We start from the raw sequence: 21,332 nt of genomic DNA on the forward strand, positions 1-21,332 counted from the left end.
TGAGGATGACCCAAGCAAGGAACTTACCCCCCTGTAGTTGCCGCAATCAAGGTGATCACCCTTCCCTTTCCAGATAGGGACAACAAGTCCAGTTTTCCAGTCAGATCAGATGATTCCCGTCCCCCAAATGGAAGCAAAGATTAGAACATTAGAACAATCTAGACAAGAACACGCCATTCAGCCCAAAAAAGCTCTCCAGTCCTATCCACTTAATTCTTCCAAAAAAAACATCAAGTCGAGTTTTTAAAGTCACTGAAGTCTTACTGTCTACCACACTACTTGGCACCTTATTCCAAGTGTCTATCATCATTCTTTGGAAAAAAAAAACTTCCTAATGTTTGTGTGAAATTTACCCTTAACAAGTTTCCAATTGTGTCCCCATGTTCTTGATGAACTCATTTTAAAATAACAGTCTTGATCCACTGTACTAATTCCCTTCATAATTTTAAACACTTCAATCATGTCGCACTTTTACCGTCGCTGTGCTTTGTATATAAAAGCCACATTGAGTGTTATTTACCTTATTTACTTACTGTACTGTCATACAGCATAAAGTCACAAGTCAACTGCAGAGCTTCCATTGTTTGATCGACACAGGCATTCTCACAAATTACAGCGACAGCAACACTGCGACGGCAGCTTCTACCTGCAGCTATAGACTCTTCAGTACGTGAGCGACTCTCCATGCTTGTGTTTAGATCTGGACGGTATATGTTGGCTTAGAATTTACATTACTACACATTTCTTCACTATTGTTTGTTCCTCCATGCATAGATCAAAACCTGGCCTGTCCAAAACTCCCTGCCCCTCCCCCATTCCCTAATTTAAACAATCCTCAACTAGCCTACTCAATACATTGGTACCGCTCCATTTCAGATGTAACCCATCACAGAGGAACAGGTCCCATCTGTTCCAAAAGGAGTCCCAACGCCCCATAACCCTATTCCCTTATACCCTGCACCAAGATTTGAGCCATGCAATAAGCCTTCTAATCTCCTTAATCTTACCTGGACAGCCGTGAAGCACAGGCAGAAGTTCAGATTGCTTGCAATGCAAGGTTGGGCAGCCTTTCCACCAGCCTACAGAAGTTCACCCCAGATACCACAGATCCCTGCAGCCTTCCCTACCCTTGGCTGGTTCACCACCTGTGCAATCTTAGTGAGACTGGGTTTGTTCACAACTAATTGGAGTATCAGCCTCAAGAACTGTGGACCCAGTGATGTCCAATGTCCTAGCCAGAGGATCAGCTGTTTAAGTCGATTGCAGGTGTACAAATAAAATGGTTCAATAATACTCTTTTTAAATGTCAGCAGAGTTAAAGGCAATTTTAAGGAATTATAAATGTTGCAAACTACTGTTTCAACAGTTTTCTTCCACATTTTTGACAACAATCTGTATTTGCTCACTGAGCTTATCAGCATTACTTAAAAATGCAAGCTTTAAATATATATGTTACAGTTTAAGCTATGTGGACCACCAGCCAACAGAGATAGACAAGTGCAAAGCACAAACATTTTATTCTAAGTGGGGTAGTGCTTTTTCTTCTCTCCCCACTACAGAGCACAAAAATCTTTTCTTCTTCTCCTTTTCTCTGCTGCCTCCACTCATCCTCCCAGCAAGCTTTGTCCACCTCCTCCCGACTCTGGGTCCTTGAATGGAGCGAGATTTTATAGGGCACCCAGAAGTGTTCCAGGTGCTCCCAGATCCTCTTCTGGCAGCACATCTGGGTGTGGCAAAACTATGTCTTCTGGTGAAGTGCGCATGCGTGGGGCACAGTGCGATGCGCGATATTACTGTCAGAGAAAGTTAGAGGCGTTTTACGGAAATACAAACCAGTATTACTGCGAGAGGAAATTAAAGGTACACAATACAGTGACGCATATTACAGCCACATACAAGCCAGTATTACTGTCAGAGGAGATTAAAGGCATATTACTGATGCGCATGCCTGTATTACCGCCAGAGAAAATTAAAGGTATATTACGGACGTACAAGCCAGCGGATGTACAAGACGGTATCCTTCAATAAGGGTGCGCAAAAAAAGGCGAGCCTCAAAAGGGTGACCTCAATTGGGCGCAGCGAATAAAGGCGCGCGTAAATAAAGATCTGCACCTTTGTTGCTCTTCACATATTCCAGAGCCATTTGAACTAAATTATCTACGAATGCCTTTATTCGCCGCGCTCAATTGAAGTCGCCCTTTTGAAGCTCGCCTTTTTGTGCGTGCCTTTATTGAATAGAGCCGTACAAGACAGTATTACTGTCACAGAAAATTAAAGACACACAATACACGGCGGCAAACCACGAAGATCGGTCAGCTCAGCAAGTAAACATCAACAAAAGAAAGGCTGAAAGAAAGAAAAATACGACCAACAAAAAGAATAAGGTCAAAGTCCCTTGCCATTTAATATAGACTGCTCCTACTAATGTTTATGCACTACTGTTCTAGCACCCGTTATTGTAATGGGCTAAATGACTAGTCTTTAATAATTAATAAGAAATTTAGTCAGATATTTCCAAAACTATTCCTTCTGTTATTACTATGGATATTTTGTTCTGGTATATTTATATATAAGTAAATAACACAAAAAACAAATATCACTATATTTTACATGGTTGTACGAGTAAAAAAAAATGCATAATAAAGAAAAAACGAGAAAGAAAGGTGTGTCAGTTTTTTCTATATAAGAGGGTAAAAGTTCACCTGTTCAGCTGGGATATTAATCGAAATCCAGGTCGTTTCTCTTCATTCCATGTGCGTTGCTCCCTTTAGAAACAGAAATATTAGAATTTACAATCAACAGATAAAACTCATTTCCCCCAAATGAAATCGGCAGGCATCATGAAAAAAGCAATGGTAAAAAGGAATTAAGTAGATAAGAAAAGCATAGAAAGACATAGCAATAGAAAGGTTATGATTGAATGCTTCTATTTAGTGTTAATTCTTTTCAAATTTCAAATGGCAGAATTAATTTAAAAGCTGTTTAATAAAATAGTATAGAAACATTCGATTATAGAATATCTAGTTCTTGGAAGTCTGAAAATTACTGAAAACTCGTATCCTAATGTCATTTCATAGAAGAAACTGTTCACTAACATTATAGAGTGGCAAGCATAATGTAATAATAATATGACGAATTGTTTGCCCTGCATCAATAAACACACATACTCATTTTATTACATACATGTTGATTGTATATTATTTCTGAAGCTCCCACGATTCTAACTAAATGTTTTGCCTTAATTCCTAATATGTGTTCTCATTAACTTATTGTAAAGTGGCAGATTATTTATATTGTGTGTTTATTAATGATTTAGGTTCATTGTGACCAGAAACAGATGTGACCATAAAATCTAAAACTGCTGCAATAATCTCACATCTTAACTACCTCCTTAGCGTTGCATTTTATTCAAAAAACACATAAAAAGCGTTCCATTTTTATTTGGCATGAAAAAAAAAAAAATCACATTTTAATTAAAATTTCAAAAGTATAATAATTGTACAAATAATAATAACGATGAATAAAAATAATAAAAATAACAGTATTAATACTACCACTTATGATGCCAAAACAGTATATAATCTCAAAATGAATCCTTTGTGTGGTAAATCTTTAAGCATGGTGAAAAACACAATCCAACGTCAGAGTCGGGACAATGTAGTACGGATGGTGAATGTGCGACAAGGATTTGTTCTACAAGCTGGCATGTAAAGTTTGCATGAGATACAGTTTTGCCGGCTTTTTGTTTGTATAACATGAATAATAAATTCTTGATTCACACAATTTAAGCTGCCCATCGTGCTATTGTAGTCGACCACAACACAAGACTTCGAAACTTGCTTGTTGTCTTTTGCCTGAACAGTGATTGTAGCTGCATTATGAACAGTGCTAAGACAAACAAACATCTTTCTTGTCCTTCCATTTCAGTGCAAGCACTTTACCAAGCTACTAGTGCAACTCAATGCAATTTAGCTCTGCCAAAGTCTTGTCCATTGTTAGTAAAGTGCAGATCTTTCTCAGCTACCATGGCTGTTCCTTTGTCTGTCCAGGATTTTGAATCGCCTGTTGTTCGCAAACCGTTTGACCTATTGACTTGACATTTGGTACACATATACTACATGACGACTACTATCCACTTTCGGAGTGAGGATTGACCTCCAAGGTTATTCCTCTTTTTTTTTTATTTTTATTTTATTGTAGAATCAACTCTCAGCAGCAGCCAGCAGGGCACATGCGTACGGGCGCCAATCTCATCCCTACCACCTTCGCCATCACATCCCCTACCTCTTCATATCTTAAATCATACTTGAGGCAGATTGAAGACTTAAGTGCCAGCTTAAGTGAAAAATTAAGGAAATTGTACTAAGTACTTAAATACTGACTTAATCAGTTTTAATGCGAAAAAACGTCAATGAAAGAAGAGAAGAAGCAGGCCGTTAGGGTGGAAAACAGCTGCTCAGGAAGCAGCAAGCACATCAACTTCTGAGCAAAAGAATGCTAAACGTACAGAGAAAGAGTATGAAAATAATGAACGCTCAAGTATATTCGTGCAGTGCGCTGCTACTGGTATTTCATAATTAGTGAAAATCTACACTCAAACATTATTTCTCTAAAAAACGGCAGCACTGACAGTACTTTTACAGCCCAAGTGATTCTCAGTTCTAACGCTTACGCAAGACATCTGTACAGTTGCCCGAGTGACACTCAGGACTAATGTTTTTAGCATAGTTGTCGCAAACCGAGTAACGTTTAGGTCTAACGCTAAGAAGGATAGAGGGTAGTAAACAATACATTACATCTATTCAGAAATTGACAATTGTTCAGTTTTGTAAATATATAATTTTTTCAGACCATACTCTATTTTGAGGCTTAAATTACTATGCTGCACTGATGCAACTTCCCATCAGTAATTAAACATTAATTTGAATAGACAAAAATATCATTAAAACAATATTCTCAAAGAGACTAGAACAACTCCAGAAATATCCTGGTATTTTTAAGGGATTATTTCATACTAGCCAACCCGCTACGCCACATAATTATTTATTGATGGGTGAACACTTCCTCAAAGACACAGTTGTCCAAATGGGGTGGGTTTGAGGATACGACTGCAAGTGAATGAAAAGATGGAACTCTGGAGAGAGCAACATACAATTGTCCATGACTGACAACTGGTTTTGGCAGATACAGGAATATCTTTTTGAAAGTTTGTCCCTGTGCCTTATTAATTGTCATTGCAAAGGCCAATCTAACAGGAAATTGTCTGCGTGTAAAAGTAAAAGGCAAATTTGAATCTGACGGGGTCAGGGAAATCCGGGGAATATGGACAGTTTGTGAGGTAGCAACTGCGATTGTTTTACACTCTAGTACATTGCGGTGAATGCTGGTAACAGTCAGTCTAGTGCCTTTACAAATACTTCTTGCTGGCATGAGGTTTCTGAGAAGCATGATGATTGAACCAATTTTAAGTTTGGGTTTATGCGGAGGCATGCGAGTGGGAGTAAAACTGCTAAGAAATTCTTTGGGGAATGAAAGTTGATGTGCGGGATCGTCTGTGACGATGGAGTCAACGCTGGTGAAAGTTACTTTGTCGGTAGGGATAGGTTTCAGTACCTGTTTAACTCTTTTAGGGCTAATTTTTTTTTTGGTTTCTTTTCTCCCAGGACTGAATATTTTTCCATAAACTAACATTTTTTTAAAAAAGAACACAAAGCAATTGTTTAATATGTCAAATCAACAAAAAATATTTACTTTTGCCAAATGTTACTGTCTTGCATGTTGTATGAGCCTACATACTCTATGATTTCACATACATATCACATACATTTTACATAGCAAAGTCTTGCAAAGTCTGATCTCGCTCAAAGCAGCCAATTTCAGTCATTGCCACATTGCACTCCTTACAATATGTGTTGCTTTGGTGCCTACTTTTCAGTTGTCTGTTGCTGCACTTTCTCACATATATTGTTAGTGTGTACTGTAGAGAGACAAGTCACCCGTTTGCCATCGTGCCATGCCACTGCCACCAAGTTTTCTGCCCACATGAAAACCGTATTGTCACCTCTTTTCATCTTCAGCCTGTCTGGCTTCAACTGTGAAGCCATGTGTCTCCTGTTCACCCTCACTGTGCCACAAGGTCCAATTCCTCTGCTCTATGGCTCCATGAACAATTCTGGGCATGTATAAAAATTGTCCAAATGTACACAACATGACCCAAATGTTCATAGCCCTGAAGCAGCTCCAGCACAACCTGACTTGTCAAGGGACAGTTCTCTCTTTGAAAGAAATACTTTCCTGTATATGTAATTACTTTCAGGCAGAAACCAGTGTTTGCTTCTGCCAGTACAAAATCCTTTATGCCATACTTTGTGGGCTTGTCTGGCATATATTTGCAGAAAAAAAGGCGTCCCTTTTATTTTATCATAGATTCATGCACGGACAAATCAAGGCCAGGTTGATAAAATTGTTTATATGTTGGTTCTGCAATGTCAAGCAGGGGCTGAACTTTATGCATGGCATTATAGCCTGGCTCACTCCTTGGAATTTGCTTCTGTTTATTACAGAAGTGAATAAAACTTTGCAGCATCACGTACCTATCATCACGCTGCATAACCTGTCCAAAGCCACCAGGGGACAAAGCACGTTTGGACCAATGCTCCCTGAAGTTATATCACCAGTCTAGTCCCATCTCTATTTGTAATGCCACAACGCCCTTCATCTTGTCTTTTGTTGTGGGTTTCCACTTTGAAAAACGAGAATGTGATGCAAGCGCAGCCCGCGATTCAAAAAATTTCTTTGCCTACCTGTTTGTCTTGTCTGACAGTAGCTGAAAAGCAGCATCAGGAGAGAGCAGCCTGAAGTAGTCCAGCAGCTGGTGATCTGTCGTGTCCAACAGCAAGCAGTGCTGTCTTGTGAAGTCCGGTAGCCAGTTTGGCTCCCACAGATCAATGTCTGTGTATTCCTCCCACGCGAACCTTGCCGTAGATGCATCGGCTGCGCGAATGCGCTCAGCTGGCAGCGGATCAGCTGGCGCGGCATCGGCTGGTGTCCGATCAGCTGATGCTGGCTTCTCACTCTCTTGCTCGATCTCCTGATCACTGTCAATAAAATCCGATTCTGAAAAATCAGAGTCCGACTCCGCGATAATGCGTAAAACATCGTCTGCCGAGTGTTTTCTTTTCTGCACTCGTTTCGCTCCCTTGTGACATGTCGATGCCATCTTGCCTTGGTTTACATTTCGCAACTCACGCAAGAATTAGTTGCCGAGTCAATGAGTCTAGCATTCCTCCAAGCACAGAGGGAATGCCTGTGACATGACAGTGAGTTTTGTCGCCACAGTCGCTGATTGTCGCCCTGTGGTGTTATGGGTCCACAGCTCTCCCAGCACAGGCCAGTTAAATAAATAATCACTGCGCTCGTGGCTTAGCAAGGGGGCGTGGTGACTGTAGCGAGCCGCAGGGCGATCTGCGGTGTGGGCGTTTCTCCCCTAAGTGCACAGGTGGGAGACTGCCCACATCCGTGATCGTTCCTGTGGCTGATGGGCTGCAGCTGCCATGTCCTCTCCGCCTATATAGAGAAGCGCGAGCCTGTTAAAGGGGGGAAAAAGAAAAGAAGGAAAGAGAGAACGGGAGGTAGTAGGAGAAGACAGGAAGCAGGTGGAGAGAGCCGGTGTGAGGAAGAAGGAGAGAGGGAGAAAGCAGGCAGCTGGGAGGAGAGCCCACGAGGGGAGTGTTTGGCTGACACTCAGTGGGGCTGAGAAAGCAGTCACTCCAGCTGAGCGATTTAGGAGCCGGAGTGACCAGTGGAGAAGTCGACTGACCGTAGAAGGCAGCGGGAGTCGATGAGGCTTTGGACTAGTGTAGCCTCAGTGTGAGCGCCTTGGCCACTGGGGAATGGTCCAAAGTCTTGGTCCGGTTGGGAGCCTGACGAAGCCAAGGGTTGGAGGGCTACCGGACCTGATTGAAGGGCAGCTGATCCTGCAGGTAGACGACTCTCCTGTAGAGCAGTCCAGATGGGTGTAGCAGGGGAGCCGCCATGGAAACAGAAGACACCGGGCTTTTGGTTTTAACATATTACTTCCTGTGACATTTTTACCTCGTGGTTTTTAGAAGAGTTTTCCTAATGGATTTTAACCTCCACGTTGTTCGTTTGGTTTTTCACTTGCTTTTTTATGGATTATTTATTTAATGAAGACATTTGAACTCACAGCACTTTATTTTGAACACTGGTTTTGTTCTATTTGAATAAAAGCACTTTGCACTTTTATACATCATCCCCTTGCTCAATTGTTTATTGCCTCACTGTCTAGGTCATCGGTGACATTACCGACGGTGTTGGGTTCAAGGGCTCTCTAACAGCTGATGGGAGCGTGGAGCAGAACCCACATTGTCACACGCCCTCTATCCCTGGATGTCGACTTTCGTCGACATTCGCCCTCAACCCCTCCTGTCGACAAAAGTCGACATCCACCCTAAAAGAGTTAAGGTGTAGCGAGTCTTTGTTGGTGACGCTTAATATAGCTCACGTACTGAGTTGTTCCGGAGTCACAGTTGAGAAGTTAATGTCCCCACATAGTCGTTGAACGGGATCAGAAATAAACGGAAAACAATGTGAAGGTAATGTTGCAGGTGTTCCGTTTTTCCCGTCTTGCGAAATCTTGTTCGTGAGGAAGAGCTTTCATATTTGTCGTCAGTGTAAGTACATGCATGTGACGCCACAAAGGTTGCTTGTTAATGCAACCGGTGACAGTAAGTGCTAGAGTTGGCAGGCGGGGCTCTGTCGTGCGTACCCCATGACGTGGGAGGAGGGTTAGAGTTGGTGGGCGGGGCTCTGTCATGCATATCCCATGGTGTTAGAGTTGGTGGGCCTAGCTCTGTGAGTTGGCAGGCGTGGCTCTGTCTTGCGTGCGTCTTGCTTGCCATGGTCTGGTCTCTGTCTTGCGTGCCATGGTCGGCTACTTAGTGAATTGTTGGTGGGCGGGGCTCTGAGTTGGCGAGCGTGGCTCTGTCTTGGGTGCGTCTTGCTTGCCATGGACTTAGTGAATTATATATATATATATATATATATGATGTTACACATAAGAATATATTAAAAAATATAGTACATCAAAAATAACTACTGAAATCTCTAATTTTTACATTGTACCACTCTTATTAATGGCACAGATAAAAGGCTAAGCTGAGCTAGCTCAACAAATGCATAAAAAGGAAATATAGAATTCAGTTATGCAAATTACCAATGCAGTCGGAATCAAAGACAATAAACAAAGGAATAACCAATATATTTAAGGAATATTATAAATCTCAATACATGTTAGAGTAAGGCGAAACAGAAGCCCACACCAACAACTTCCAGATGTAGCTCCACACATCACTTACAGAGGAACTGAGCAAACCACTAGGGCTCATCAAAATTCTATTCTACATGCTGTAAATTCTCTATTAAGCAAGAAAGTCTGTGGTTAAGATGTCTACCCGGCAAAAGTCTGTAGAAAGTCATGTTAATTTTTCCACATTATCATCTTTCACTTCATCAAACATAGCTAGCATTAAAGACCCTTGCCAGGGTTCCGGACTGCAACTAAAATAATTGCAAATGTGACACAAAATTTTAATTCAAGACAGCAATTTAAAATGTAGATGTCATTAGCAACTGATAATACATCTTTCTTTTACTAGTTTAATATTTTGTCATATTGTAGCTGCGGTTATTTAAACACACTTTTAACCTCTTTACCATCACCATCCAGCACTAGTTGCACCCAAACAGTTAACTTACAGCAATATGTGGGGACTACACACTACTCAATCCCCTTCCTTTTTTCCCTTGCTGACCTATGTGCCCTTTTCTTCCATTAGGAATGAGCGCCTGTTTTTAACTGTAAAAAACTGAAAAAGCAGTCATAAGCAATTGAACTTGTGAAAGCTAAGTAGGCTACTGTTTATCATCCTACATGAAAATAAAGTGTGGTCTTTAACAGGGGTGTCACTAAACTAGTGCACTTTTTTTTTTCTTTTTTTTTTTTTTAACAAGCGCACCACCAGCAGAATTCTCAGCACAGAAGGAAGCTTTAGCATGCTCTTCTGCTGAAGACGGACATAGCCATTGAAGCACAGAGCCAGCCAGCTTCAGTGAATTTCTATGTAGAAAATCGTCTATACTTTAAGAAATTGTATAAAATAGTGAAAATTCATTGCTCAGCCAGCCTTCAAACGTATCATTTTTAATCACTTCCTAGAAGAAATTACCAATATTTGATATTAAATATATGTGATATACCATTATCACAAGTTGTTCATTGAACCAGTTTTCTGTTTGAACCGCAAGAAGTTTCGTGGATTTGTGCCGAGTACAGAAAGACAGCTGTTGAAATTGTTTAGGTAAGGCTAGTGAATTGCTGCTGTCTGTAATTTATATAACTGTAGGTTTTGAAATTTATAAATAAATCCTATTTTGTATATCATATTAATTAAGCTGGAAGTCTTGGGCATAGTACTTAAGCTATTGCTGGGCAGGAAATTCAAAGTAATTCTATTCTTTCCATTTGTCAGAGAAGGAAAGGAAGAAAATGAAACAAAAGAGAGCAATGCCAAAAATTAGGTTAAGAAGTTTGTTTGTTTTTTTAATTTGTGGTAGTGTAAAACTGACTGCCTTAAATGTGCCAATACTGCAACAACCCGTGTATACGGACAGGCCTGCTGATGAAGCCGGGATGTGGTAGCAGAAGTGTCAGGCCAAGGGCTGATTTTGCACCCTTGTGAAGTTTGCGAAGGCTTGTAAGAGACACCAAAATTCAATTTGAGTCAGAGGTATTTAACTTGGAAGTTGCATCTTAGTTTGCAGGTTGAGTGGATGCAAGAGTCTCGCTTTGACAAATATGCAGCTAAGTAGCCGAGTGAGCCTTTTTGAGCTGTCACTTTTCTTGAAAGTGTGCTACAAGGAATTCTAAAAACAAAAAAGATGGCTTCTCTAAAAGGGTAAAGAACCCATGATTCAAGTGCATGTGCATTACTGAGAATACTTGGCAGAGTGAAAGTTGCACATATTAAAAGTGTGTGATATCAATGGGCAAAGCACAATGAAATGGTGAGAAAGAGCAGGGCTAGTATCTATCTATCTATCTATCTATCTAAACTCATGTGTCTAATAGATGAAAAGTTATTGCTTTGCTGCCAAGAGGTAGTGATCCACTAACTGATCCACCAGCATGATGACAGCAGTGATTCTGTTAATAAGTACAACTTCAGAGAATGTACACGTTTGCAAAGTCTGGTCATATCTTGAAAACAAACCTTGTCAATGTCTGTGTTTCAGAGTTTCTAGAACTCTGGCAGGTCACAGTCCACACAAACTGATTGTTGCTATTAAAACTACAGTATTGCAGGTGATCAAAGATGAGGTCAAAACACCATTTTTTGGCAAGAAGACACAGGCATTTTATATTATGCCCAGCTGTATAATATGAGGAGTTAAGTGGATATAGCTTGCCTAATTTAGGAGTTTTATTTTTTTATTATTTTAAGAGGGTAACATTCAAAAACTAATGAAAGATTTTGGTATGCTGACAAGGTTATAAAGTACTTGTTCACATTAAGGTGTAAAGTATAGCTGTAGATGAGGTTTTCTGTTACTTACAAGGTTTGCAAACAGCCCGCGCTGTAGACATACTGTATTTGCTAGTGTTCACTGTTCAGAAGAAATCACTTTGGGATAACTGTTGATTTTTCTGAAAAAATGCACTTCTAGAACTCTCAAAGTGAAAGGCACGTGTGTAAATAGAAAATGGTGTTTATCTGTTGGATCATACAATGATGGTGTTCCATAACATTGTGTTCATTCAACCTTTAAGATAAAAATCATACAGCATAAAGTTAAATTAAGCACAGCATAACATATTTCTTACTAGTTGCGTTTTGTGATGTGAACTCTTGCTTTTAAGGTACATTTGGTATTTTATGTAACTACTGTAGATGGCAATTCCTGCATTTGCTCCTTAGTCTTATTAAACGTGTTATACAGGTGCTGGTCATAAAATTAGATCATCATGACAAAGTTGATTTATTTCAGTAATTCCATTCAAAAAGTGAAACTTGTATATTAGATTCATTCATTACACACAGACTGATGTATTTCAAATGTTTATTTCTTTTAATGTTGATGATTATAACTGACAACTAATGAAAGTCCCAAATTCAGTATCTCGGTAAATTAGAATATTGTGAAAAGGTTCAATATTGAAGACACCTGGTGCCACACTCTAATCAGCTAATTAACTCAAAACACCTGCAAAAGCCTTTAAATGGTCTCTCAGTCTAGTTCTGTAGGCTACACAATCATGGGGAAGACTGCTGACTTGACAGTTGTCCAAAAGACGACCATTGACACCTTGCACAAGGAAGGCAAGACACAAAAGGTCATTGCTAAAGAGGCTGGCTGTTCACAGAGCTCTGTGTCCAAGCACATTAATAGAAAGGCGAAGGGAAGGACAAGATGTGGTAGAAAAAATGTACAAGCAATAGGGATAACCACACCCTGGAGAGGATTGTGAAACAAAACTCATTCAAAAATGTGGGGGAGATTCACAAAGAGTGGACTGCGGCTGGAGTCAGTGCTTCAAGAACCACCACGCACAGACGTATGCAAGACATGGGTTTCAGCTGTTGCATTCCTTGTGTCAAGCCACTCTTGAACAAGAGACAGCGTCAGAAGTGTCTCGCCTTTGGACTGCTGCCGAGTGGTCCAAAGTTATGTTCTCTGATGAAAAGTAAATTTTGCATTTCCTTTGGAAATCAAGGTCCCAGAGTCTGGAGGAAGAGAGGAGAGGCACAGAATCCACGTTGTGTTTGGTCCAGTGTAAAGTTTCCACAGTCAGTGATGGTTTGGGGTGCCATGTCATCTGCTGGTGTTGGTCCATTGTGTTTTCTAAGGTCCAAGGTCAATGCAGCCATCTGTCTACCAGGAAGTTTTAGAGCACGTCATGCTTCCTGCTGCTGACGAACTTTATGGAGATGCAGATTTCATTTTCCAACAGGACCTGGCACCTGCACACAGTGCCAAAGCTACCAGCACCTGGTTTAAGGACCATGGTATCCCTGTTCTTGATTGGCCAGCAAACTCGCCTGACCTTAACCCCATAGAAAATCTATGGGGTATTGTGAAGAGGAAGATGCAATACGCCAGACCCAACAATTCAGAAGAGCTGAAGGCCACTATCAGAGCAACATGGGCTCTCATAACACCTGAGCAGTGCCACAGACTGATCGACTCCATGCCACGCCGCATTGCTGCAGTAATCCAGGCCAAAGGAGCCCCAACTAAATATTGAGTGCCGTACATGCTCATACTTTTCATGTTCATACCTTTCAGTTGGCCAACATTTCTAAAAATCCTTTTTTTGCATTGGTCTTAATTGATATTCTAATTTTCCGAGATACTGAATTTGGGACTTTCATTAGTTATCAGTTATAATCATCAACATTAAAAGAAATAAACATTTGAAATACATCAGTCTGTGTGTAATGAATGAATCTAATATACAAGTTTCACTTTTTGAATGGAATTACTGAAATAAATCAACTTTGTCATGATATTCTAATTTTATGACCAGCACCTGTATATATGCCCGTTCTTTCGTCATTTTGTTACAGCCTATCAAAGACTTGCTGATCATGTTTTCTAGACTCAATATATATGGGCTTTTCAATCAGCGCAGGCGCGCGCATTCATCTCGGATGATTAGATCCAGCTTGACTAATCTAATACACGGCTGCGTTTGAAAAACCGACCTATCCCGGATGAGTTTCACTGGCATTAACTCATCCAAGATGAGGCAACTGATCTCGGATGATTTAAGCAACGTACGAAAAATAGCCCCCTGTTCTCTTAAGACTAATCAGACTTGCTACGGAAAGCCTTTCTGCTCACATAGTGAGACTCCACCAGTAGGTGTAAACACTATGTATTTTCTGCAAAAACTTTGGTGCTGAATAACCAGGACATCTCCATATTTCGCTGTGGATACCTGCATTGTTCCTGGGTTGTAGATTCACCAGTCATGGAGTCAGATTACTATGGAAGAATCTTCCTTGCTGCCGCTGAGTGGGCTGAACGTGCAGAGGTTTCAGGAACTATTGGAAAGTGTTAAGAATTTATTTTGTGCTTTTGTGGATTTCACATCTGTATTCTATTGTAACAGATAGGGATTAGAGAAAACAATGCTTTTATTTAAAAAAAAAAAAAAACTATAGAAAATTAAATAAATAAGAGAACTCTATGGGAGGCTTTTTGTCTGCCTAAGAAAGAGCTTACATTGTCTCAGGGATTCACTGCAATGCAACACAGACTGCCAGTGAGTATGAATAATACCAAGTGACTACTAACAACATGGCATCTGGGTCACAGAATTGACCTTGAGTGTGGCCTGATTTCTGGTTGTTGTCCAGGGGAGTGGCCCCTATGGTTCATGACCACGATCCATCTATGCCTGTATGCCAGTACTCTATGAGGACACTTCTTTTGGAAACTCACTTTTTAGAAGGAATTACCAGTATTGAACCCAGGGACTCACTGGTTAGTAGGCACTATTGTTTGAGGGAGTTCCCCTGATCTCACTTCGGATATGGGAAATTTTGCAATCTAGTTCACTTCCTTTTTCACTCTTTAACTACTTCCTTTCTGTACAGTTCCTCCTTCTTCCATTTCTTATTTAATCTCCGAAACACATGACCCTGTCTACATAGTCAACAAGCTTCTGTTTACCTATACAGACTGTATTATTTGTCAGAAACAAAAAAGGTACAGACGACGAGTAAAAATACCCATGACAACTGTTACAAGAGTATGCTAAGATTTTAGATTCTATATTAACTTTGATATTGCCCACCGTAAACAAGTTCAGGCTAGTGATATTTCTGGATGACAGGTGCCAGATAGTACAAGGTATTCCACTGTTGTACTGAAACCTATTCTTACTCCTTTATCAGCTGTTCATGCAGAAAAAGCATTTGATTGTGTTCATTGGTTACATATGTCTGAGGGTTTGAGTGACTTTAAGGGCAATGAATCTGTGTGTGATGTTATACTGGTATTATATTCACAATATTTAGCTATTTAAGTGAAATTTACGGAGAAGTTTCTTAAAAAAAAACTGACATTTCAAAATTGAAACAGACAGGGTTGCCCTTTTCACCTTTAATATTTACACTTACTATGAAGGCTTTTGCTAAGCTAATGCACTCTCAGTAGGGAATTCAATGTAGTCAAACTAGACCCATGGTTCATAAAATTTGATACACAGATATTTATGATATTTTAATTGCATTAACAGATCTCCTTAGCTCTGTATACTGTTTCCTACAAATATCAACTGTGTGTTTTGCTTGTTTGTAAAAGATCAATGAAACAAAGTCCCAAGCTTTCAGTAAACCTGAACATGTATCTATTCAAAATGCATGCACAAATGAGTGCACAAGAGCAGAGTGTTTGGAAACATTATTTGAGCAGTTAAAGCTTGAAATTGCTCCAATTGTTCAAATGGAGCATTTGAACTGAAACCAGAAAAGACATGCATTCAAATCATCATCTAGGCTTGGTGTCAATCTTTTTCCAGTTATACAATTTAACTTGTTCTCTGCTTAGACTTTTATTGACCTTAAACTGTTATTATACTGAAGCTTGTGAATATGAAGTATATTTTTCAAGCTTACATCACTATAAAGAAAATTCAAAGTAAATATTTGTAATCAAAAATAAGGAGAATTTTATTTAACTGTATGTTTTTAAACACTCAAGTATACAAGATAATATCATAAAAATAAATAACACTAGATGGTAGTGACTGAGCATTATTTGGACTTTGGGGAAAAACTGACATTCCCCGCTTCAAGGCCAAACATCAAGATAGCTTTATCTAAAATGCCTTAGCTTTTTCACTGCAAGGTCGACTACACACTTAAATCTGTTCCCATCATTGTGATAACAAATTGTTAAAGACAGTACACAGCTTATCATCAGTATTATGTGCAAACTGGAACTTTTTTAAATTGTGAAAGGAGGTAATACACCATGTGTCTTCCCAATAACTCTTTATCAGAAAAGACAACCCTCAAAGAAGGAAAAAAAAAATGAAAACACCACATAATACATCTGAAAACTCTGAATTCAGGCTAATGACAGCACAGAGATGACCTTAATAAGAAGCAATACACAATTAATGTGCAGCTGAAATTGTACTCCTAACCCACAAGAGAAACGGTCTTCTCTGAACAATAAGTGAATAACAAATACACCCAGCCTTTGTCATAATAGTTAAAGACATTCATAGCCTAGTTATAGAAGGTAACTAAAGTTTTTTTTTTTTTTTTAGTTTTATTTCACAGCACAACAAAGAATTGCAAATATTGCTTATTGTATGTGCATAGTTATAGGGATTTCACTTGATTCACTTATACCTTATTCATGTGCTATAGAACAGACAGGAAATTCAAGTTTCACCATTTAGTAATTTAATGCGAACACTCTTTCAAGTGGGACCTCAAAATCACACAATTTAGATGAAATAATGCTACCATAAATATGACAACACTACTAATCTTTTTCCGTAATAAAATGAAAAATTACCTTAACAAAAAAAAAAATTATCAGCCAGAAATTGGATTTTTGTTGTCAAATTGCAGTGGTAGCAATTTGATACATTTTTAATGTATTTACTATGTTGTTTATATTCAGTTAAAAATTAAGTTCATCCTTAAATGCCTTTTGTGTAGACACTGTACTAAAATCACTAACGACCTTCTAATTTTCTGAAAAATCGTACTAGAACTTGAAGCAAAAACAATGAGGTAAGAAGGTGAGGCATCACAAATTGAAGCTCCATAAACATTCATAGCAAAACACAGCATTAGCAGCATGTGTTATTTTGAACCTTTCCCATAAATAATCATGTGTTGATGCACTTAAGATTTGTTTCAAATGTGGTTGTTACCTTTCTACCTGTGAAAAGATGTGCAAATGTAGTTTATTTTCATCGATGTTGAAACAGGAAGGAGGATGGATTTTCAAAAATTTAAGAGACGTTTTTACCACTGTCCCCCCCCCCCCCCCAAAAAAGTAGCAGCATTTTAATAATAAAGCAAAAGTTGTGCAGTGAGAAGTCACTGTGCACAAAATACAGTTCTTAAAATGCAAGTAGTTTGAAATTATGACTTGTTACTGATAAACTCCTACTGTTACTAAATACTAGATACGTTGATATAATTCAATTTCTGTTAACTAATCTAATTAACTAGCAGCGGATGTTGAGCAAGTGACTTTTTATTAGTAAGAAGCAAGAAATGGTTAAAATATTTACAAGACTGCACAGTTCTTAGAAAAGTAGAACAATTACGAGAGCGGCAGCATAAGGGTTTGTTAATACTAAGGAATACACACAGTGTGAGGTGAGATTTTTTAAAAAAAGGGATTAGAGGGGTGAAAGTTAGAACAAACAGAAAAAGGTAAAAGATAACCTCAAAGACAAAAAGCAGGCAGCCAAGGGGGAGAATATTACAGTAACATAAAACTAAAATAAAACTAAGAAAATATTTTATTTAAAAGAATGTAATTATGAGGCCAGTGTAATCCAAGTCCTGTTGGATGATGGACTTTTTACAGTATGGCTTGGAGGAGACAGACTTCTATGCAGACTACATATGTAGAAGATGCCAGTTGATCCATGAACTTTAGCTCAAAGTCACTGAACTGGAGGTGGTGTTGGCTGGTTGTACTTTAGAGAGACAGTGTGCACCCATAAGGTGCTGCAGGAGGAGACTCCAGACCAGACAAGCTGAGATAGGTGGGTCAACATTACAAGGCGCAAGGTAAAGGGCACACACTTTTCCAAGGCATCAATCCCAGAATTGGAAGTGTCAAACCGTTTTCAGGTCCTTTCAGAGTTGGATAGTGTCACTGAAGATTCTAAGGTGATAGGCATGCATGAGGAGCCCCAATGGGCCACCTCAAAACCATTTCCCAGAAAGACAGAGGTATTGATACTTTAGGACTCAACCATTAAGTGGACTGAAGCACAGGTTTGCTCCAGATATAAAGTGTCTTGCATGGTGCTGTTGGAAGAAATTAAATATATATGGGTAGTCTGTCAGTTCTACAATCCAAATTTGAGGATTTAAGTGCAAGGCTGAGGAGCAAAACCGACAAGGTAGTCTTCTCTGAAGTTCTGGCCTGTGCCACATACCAGTACTGGTAAGACTGAGGAGATAAGAAGGCTTAACTGATGGCTCAAATCATGGTGAAGGGCAGCTGTGCGCAACCTGCGGCCGTATGGCCGCATGCGGCCGTGGGCAAGGACTTTGGCGGCCGTGGACGTGTATATTAAAGTGTACGTAATGGCGGCCGTGCAGGTGTAGGGTCTCTGGACTCCAGCGAGTAAGGGGTCTCAACGCCGCGGAATCTTTGTCGGCCGGGTCGGTATGGTGACGCCGAAAGCCGATTTGCTTACTTGAATATTAAGTTCGGTTGAAATGGGCTGACACCCAGGAGTACATGTGAAGTCACGTGACTAGCGGCTAGCCAATATGGAACTGAGAAGGAAATGGGAGTGTACGCCTGTACGGCCTTGTGGCTAAGTCCATACACTGCCTATCGCCATTAGCAAACGGTCATCATATGTGCGAAGCAGCGTTTTCCAGAATGAAATATCTGAAAAACAAGTACCGAACCCGATTGGTAGACAGCAATCTAGAGTCTGGAATACGGCTAATGGTCTCCAGCGAGTCCCCTGACTTTGCAAGTCTGTCTGCAAACATGCAAGAGCAAGGAAGCCATTAATGGCGATGTTTTCCAAACTTCCTGAAACAATTGCTGTAAAGGTTTTTTGTCCTATATGACGTTTCGTAGACATTTTTTTACATATGTAGACCAGTAAATTGAATATTGTCAGATATATCATACTCTGTTTTAATGTGTAATCTGTAAATTTTTACATAAATCATAAAACATTATTAAGTTTACTTGGACTTACTGGCGGCCGTTATTAAAGTAAAAAGTCTGTAGTGCGGCCGTTATTAAAGTAAAAAGTCTGTAGTGCGGCCGTCAATAGCGGAAAGGTTGCGCATGCCTGGTGAAGGGTATAGGTTTATGTGACACTAGGGGGCTCTGCCCCCTGCTCGCTTCGCTCGCCAACCCCTGGCGTTGGGGCATGACAAAGAGTGAGATGTATGAATTAGATATAGAATAGTGTGCAGGTGTGGATGATGCATATAGAAAGCCAAAAATACAGTGTTTGGCACAGAGTAATGGTTTATTGGAATATTTCTTTGTATACAACATTAGTAGTAAAGATGGTGTCCTGTCCTTGAATGAGTCTTACTTGGCATGGAGCATTTATAACTTTAACTTTAACGTCAGATGAACGTCGAACACGTGAGAAGGCAACATAAAGTTGTCCATGTCCAAAAATGGGCTCAGAGAGGTAGATACCAACCTTGTCCATAGTTTGTCCTTGTGATTTGTTGATGGTCATGGCAAATGCAGGTTTAATGGGGAAGTGTCGGCGTTTCAATGTAAAAGGTAATTCTAGGTCAGAACTCGTAAGGTCAATTCTAGGAATGAGAACAGTATTGTTAGCATGTGATCCTGTAAGAACTGTTGCTTGAATAACATTGTGTGTCATGGTGTTGACGACTAAACGTGTGCCATTGCATAAACCCTGTTTAGTGTTAAGGTTTCTTAATAGCATGATTATTGTTCCGTTTTTAAGGTTAAGATTGTGTTGTGGTAATCCGGCTGGGTTAATAGTGTTCAAATATTCTAAGGGGAAATTTAGATGTTCATTGTCGTCATCAGAGTCAAGTTTGTCAGAGCTTAGAAAGAGCCGTGCCTCTCCAGGAAGTAATGAAATGACCTTGTTATTAATGTGATCAACATTAATATTTTTTGGACATAATATAGTGCGTTGTGTTAAAAGGGGCATTTGGTCTAATGAGACCGCTGTTCCAAATATCTCCGTAAGTAAGTCGTCGCAGATGAAGGGTTGAGGAATTGTAATAATATCTGGGTGAAGTCCATCTGTATTGGTGAGTGTACAATGTTCTAGTTGTAATAACCAATTGTTATATTCGGGATCTGGAAATCGCATGTTTTGTACCAAGTGTATCTTTAGAAAGCAAAGCCAATTGTTCGCGTAACATTTTTTGTTCCGCGGTTTTAGAAGGGCGCCGAGGTGAATTTTTTTGTTTGATGCGGGTTCGTGTTTGTGGTCCCGGTTTACTCGAGCCGTCTAGTTTTGTATCCGTGATCGTGAATTGATGACTTGTTTGATCTTTATCGTTAGGAATATGGATAAGTAATAAGTAGGATCGAACTCACTGTTAATATGCGGACTGTTCGTTTCTTTGTATTATCACCAATCAGGTCTCGCGCCTGTATATGTATTGTAGTTCGGTCTCGTGTTGTTTATATGACGTCGTCGCGTATTTTAAGGTGGACTGAATAATAGCTGAGCGCATGGAATGTGGAGCAATAGGTAAGCACTGTCTAAAATCTACTCCTAATAAAAGTACCTTCACTCCAAAGGGAATATTATTATTCATCAACGCAATGCCAATTGTCCGCGTATTTTAAGGTGGATTGAAAAACAGCTGAGCGCATTGTAAGTGGAGTAATAGTTAAGCACTGTCTAAAATCTCCTCCTAATAAAAGTACCTTTCCCGCAAAGGGAATATTATTATTCATCAACGTTTGTAGAAGTTTATCAATGGTGTTGAGTAAGTGATTGGATGCCATTGTACATTCATCTATAATTAATAGTGTGGCAAGACGGATGTCACGTGCATTGTCATAGTGGATACCGATGTTTCTGTGATTGGGACCGGTATTTGGAATAAGGAGTGACATGTGTTTTTGGAGCCGAGACATTTTTTCTTCCGCGGTTTCAGAAGCGCTTTGTAGGTGCCGACGTGATTTGTGCATATTTGCGTTCTTGATTTGTTTCAGGGTGCACTGTTCCAATGCGATGTAATATTTGTCCACATACATTGCCTTTTGGTGACCTGATATTTACTCCGGTAGATGCAAAATCAAATGAACTATTGTAGGATGTAATGCAGATGCGCCGCCGTGTATTTTGTTGTTTCATGCGGGTTCGTGTGTTTGGTCCCGTTATCCGAGCCGAATCGTTTTGTACAAGTGAGCGTGTATTCATGACTTGTTTGTTCCTCAGCATGCGAAATATGGATAAGTAATAAGGAGGATCGCACTCACTGTTAATATGGAGCCTTTTCTGCACTTGAACGGTTAATAGTGCTTTATTGTAAGGAGATCCACCTATGCTGCCTAGT

At 39.7% G+C, this 21,332-nt stretch overlaps 1 protein-coding gene across 1 annotated transcript in view; it reads right to left on the reverse strand.

Moving 5' to 3' along the window:
- crtc3 (CREB regulated transcription coactivator 3) overlaps nucleotides 1-21,332 on the reverse strand; it is a 260,948-nt gene that overhangs the window by 142,968 nt on the left and 96,648 nt on the right. The window contains exon 5 of the mRNA XM_051920224.1: nucleotides 2,703-2,765. Within this exon, the coding sequence (XP_051776184.1) occupies nucleotides 2,703-2,765 (63 nt within the window). The remainder of the gene's footprint in view (nucleotides 1-2,702; nucleotides 2,766-21,332) is intronic.

The sequence above is a fragment of the Erpetoichthys calabaricus genome, chromosome 17 (assembly GCF_900747795.2).
Source record: "Erpetoichthys calabaricus chromosome 17, fErpCal1.3, whole genome shotgun sequence".
NCBI classification, from domain to species: Eukaryota; Metazoa; Chordata; class Cladistia; order Polypteriformes; family Polypteridae; genus Erpetoichthys; species Erpetoichthys calabaricus.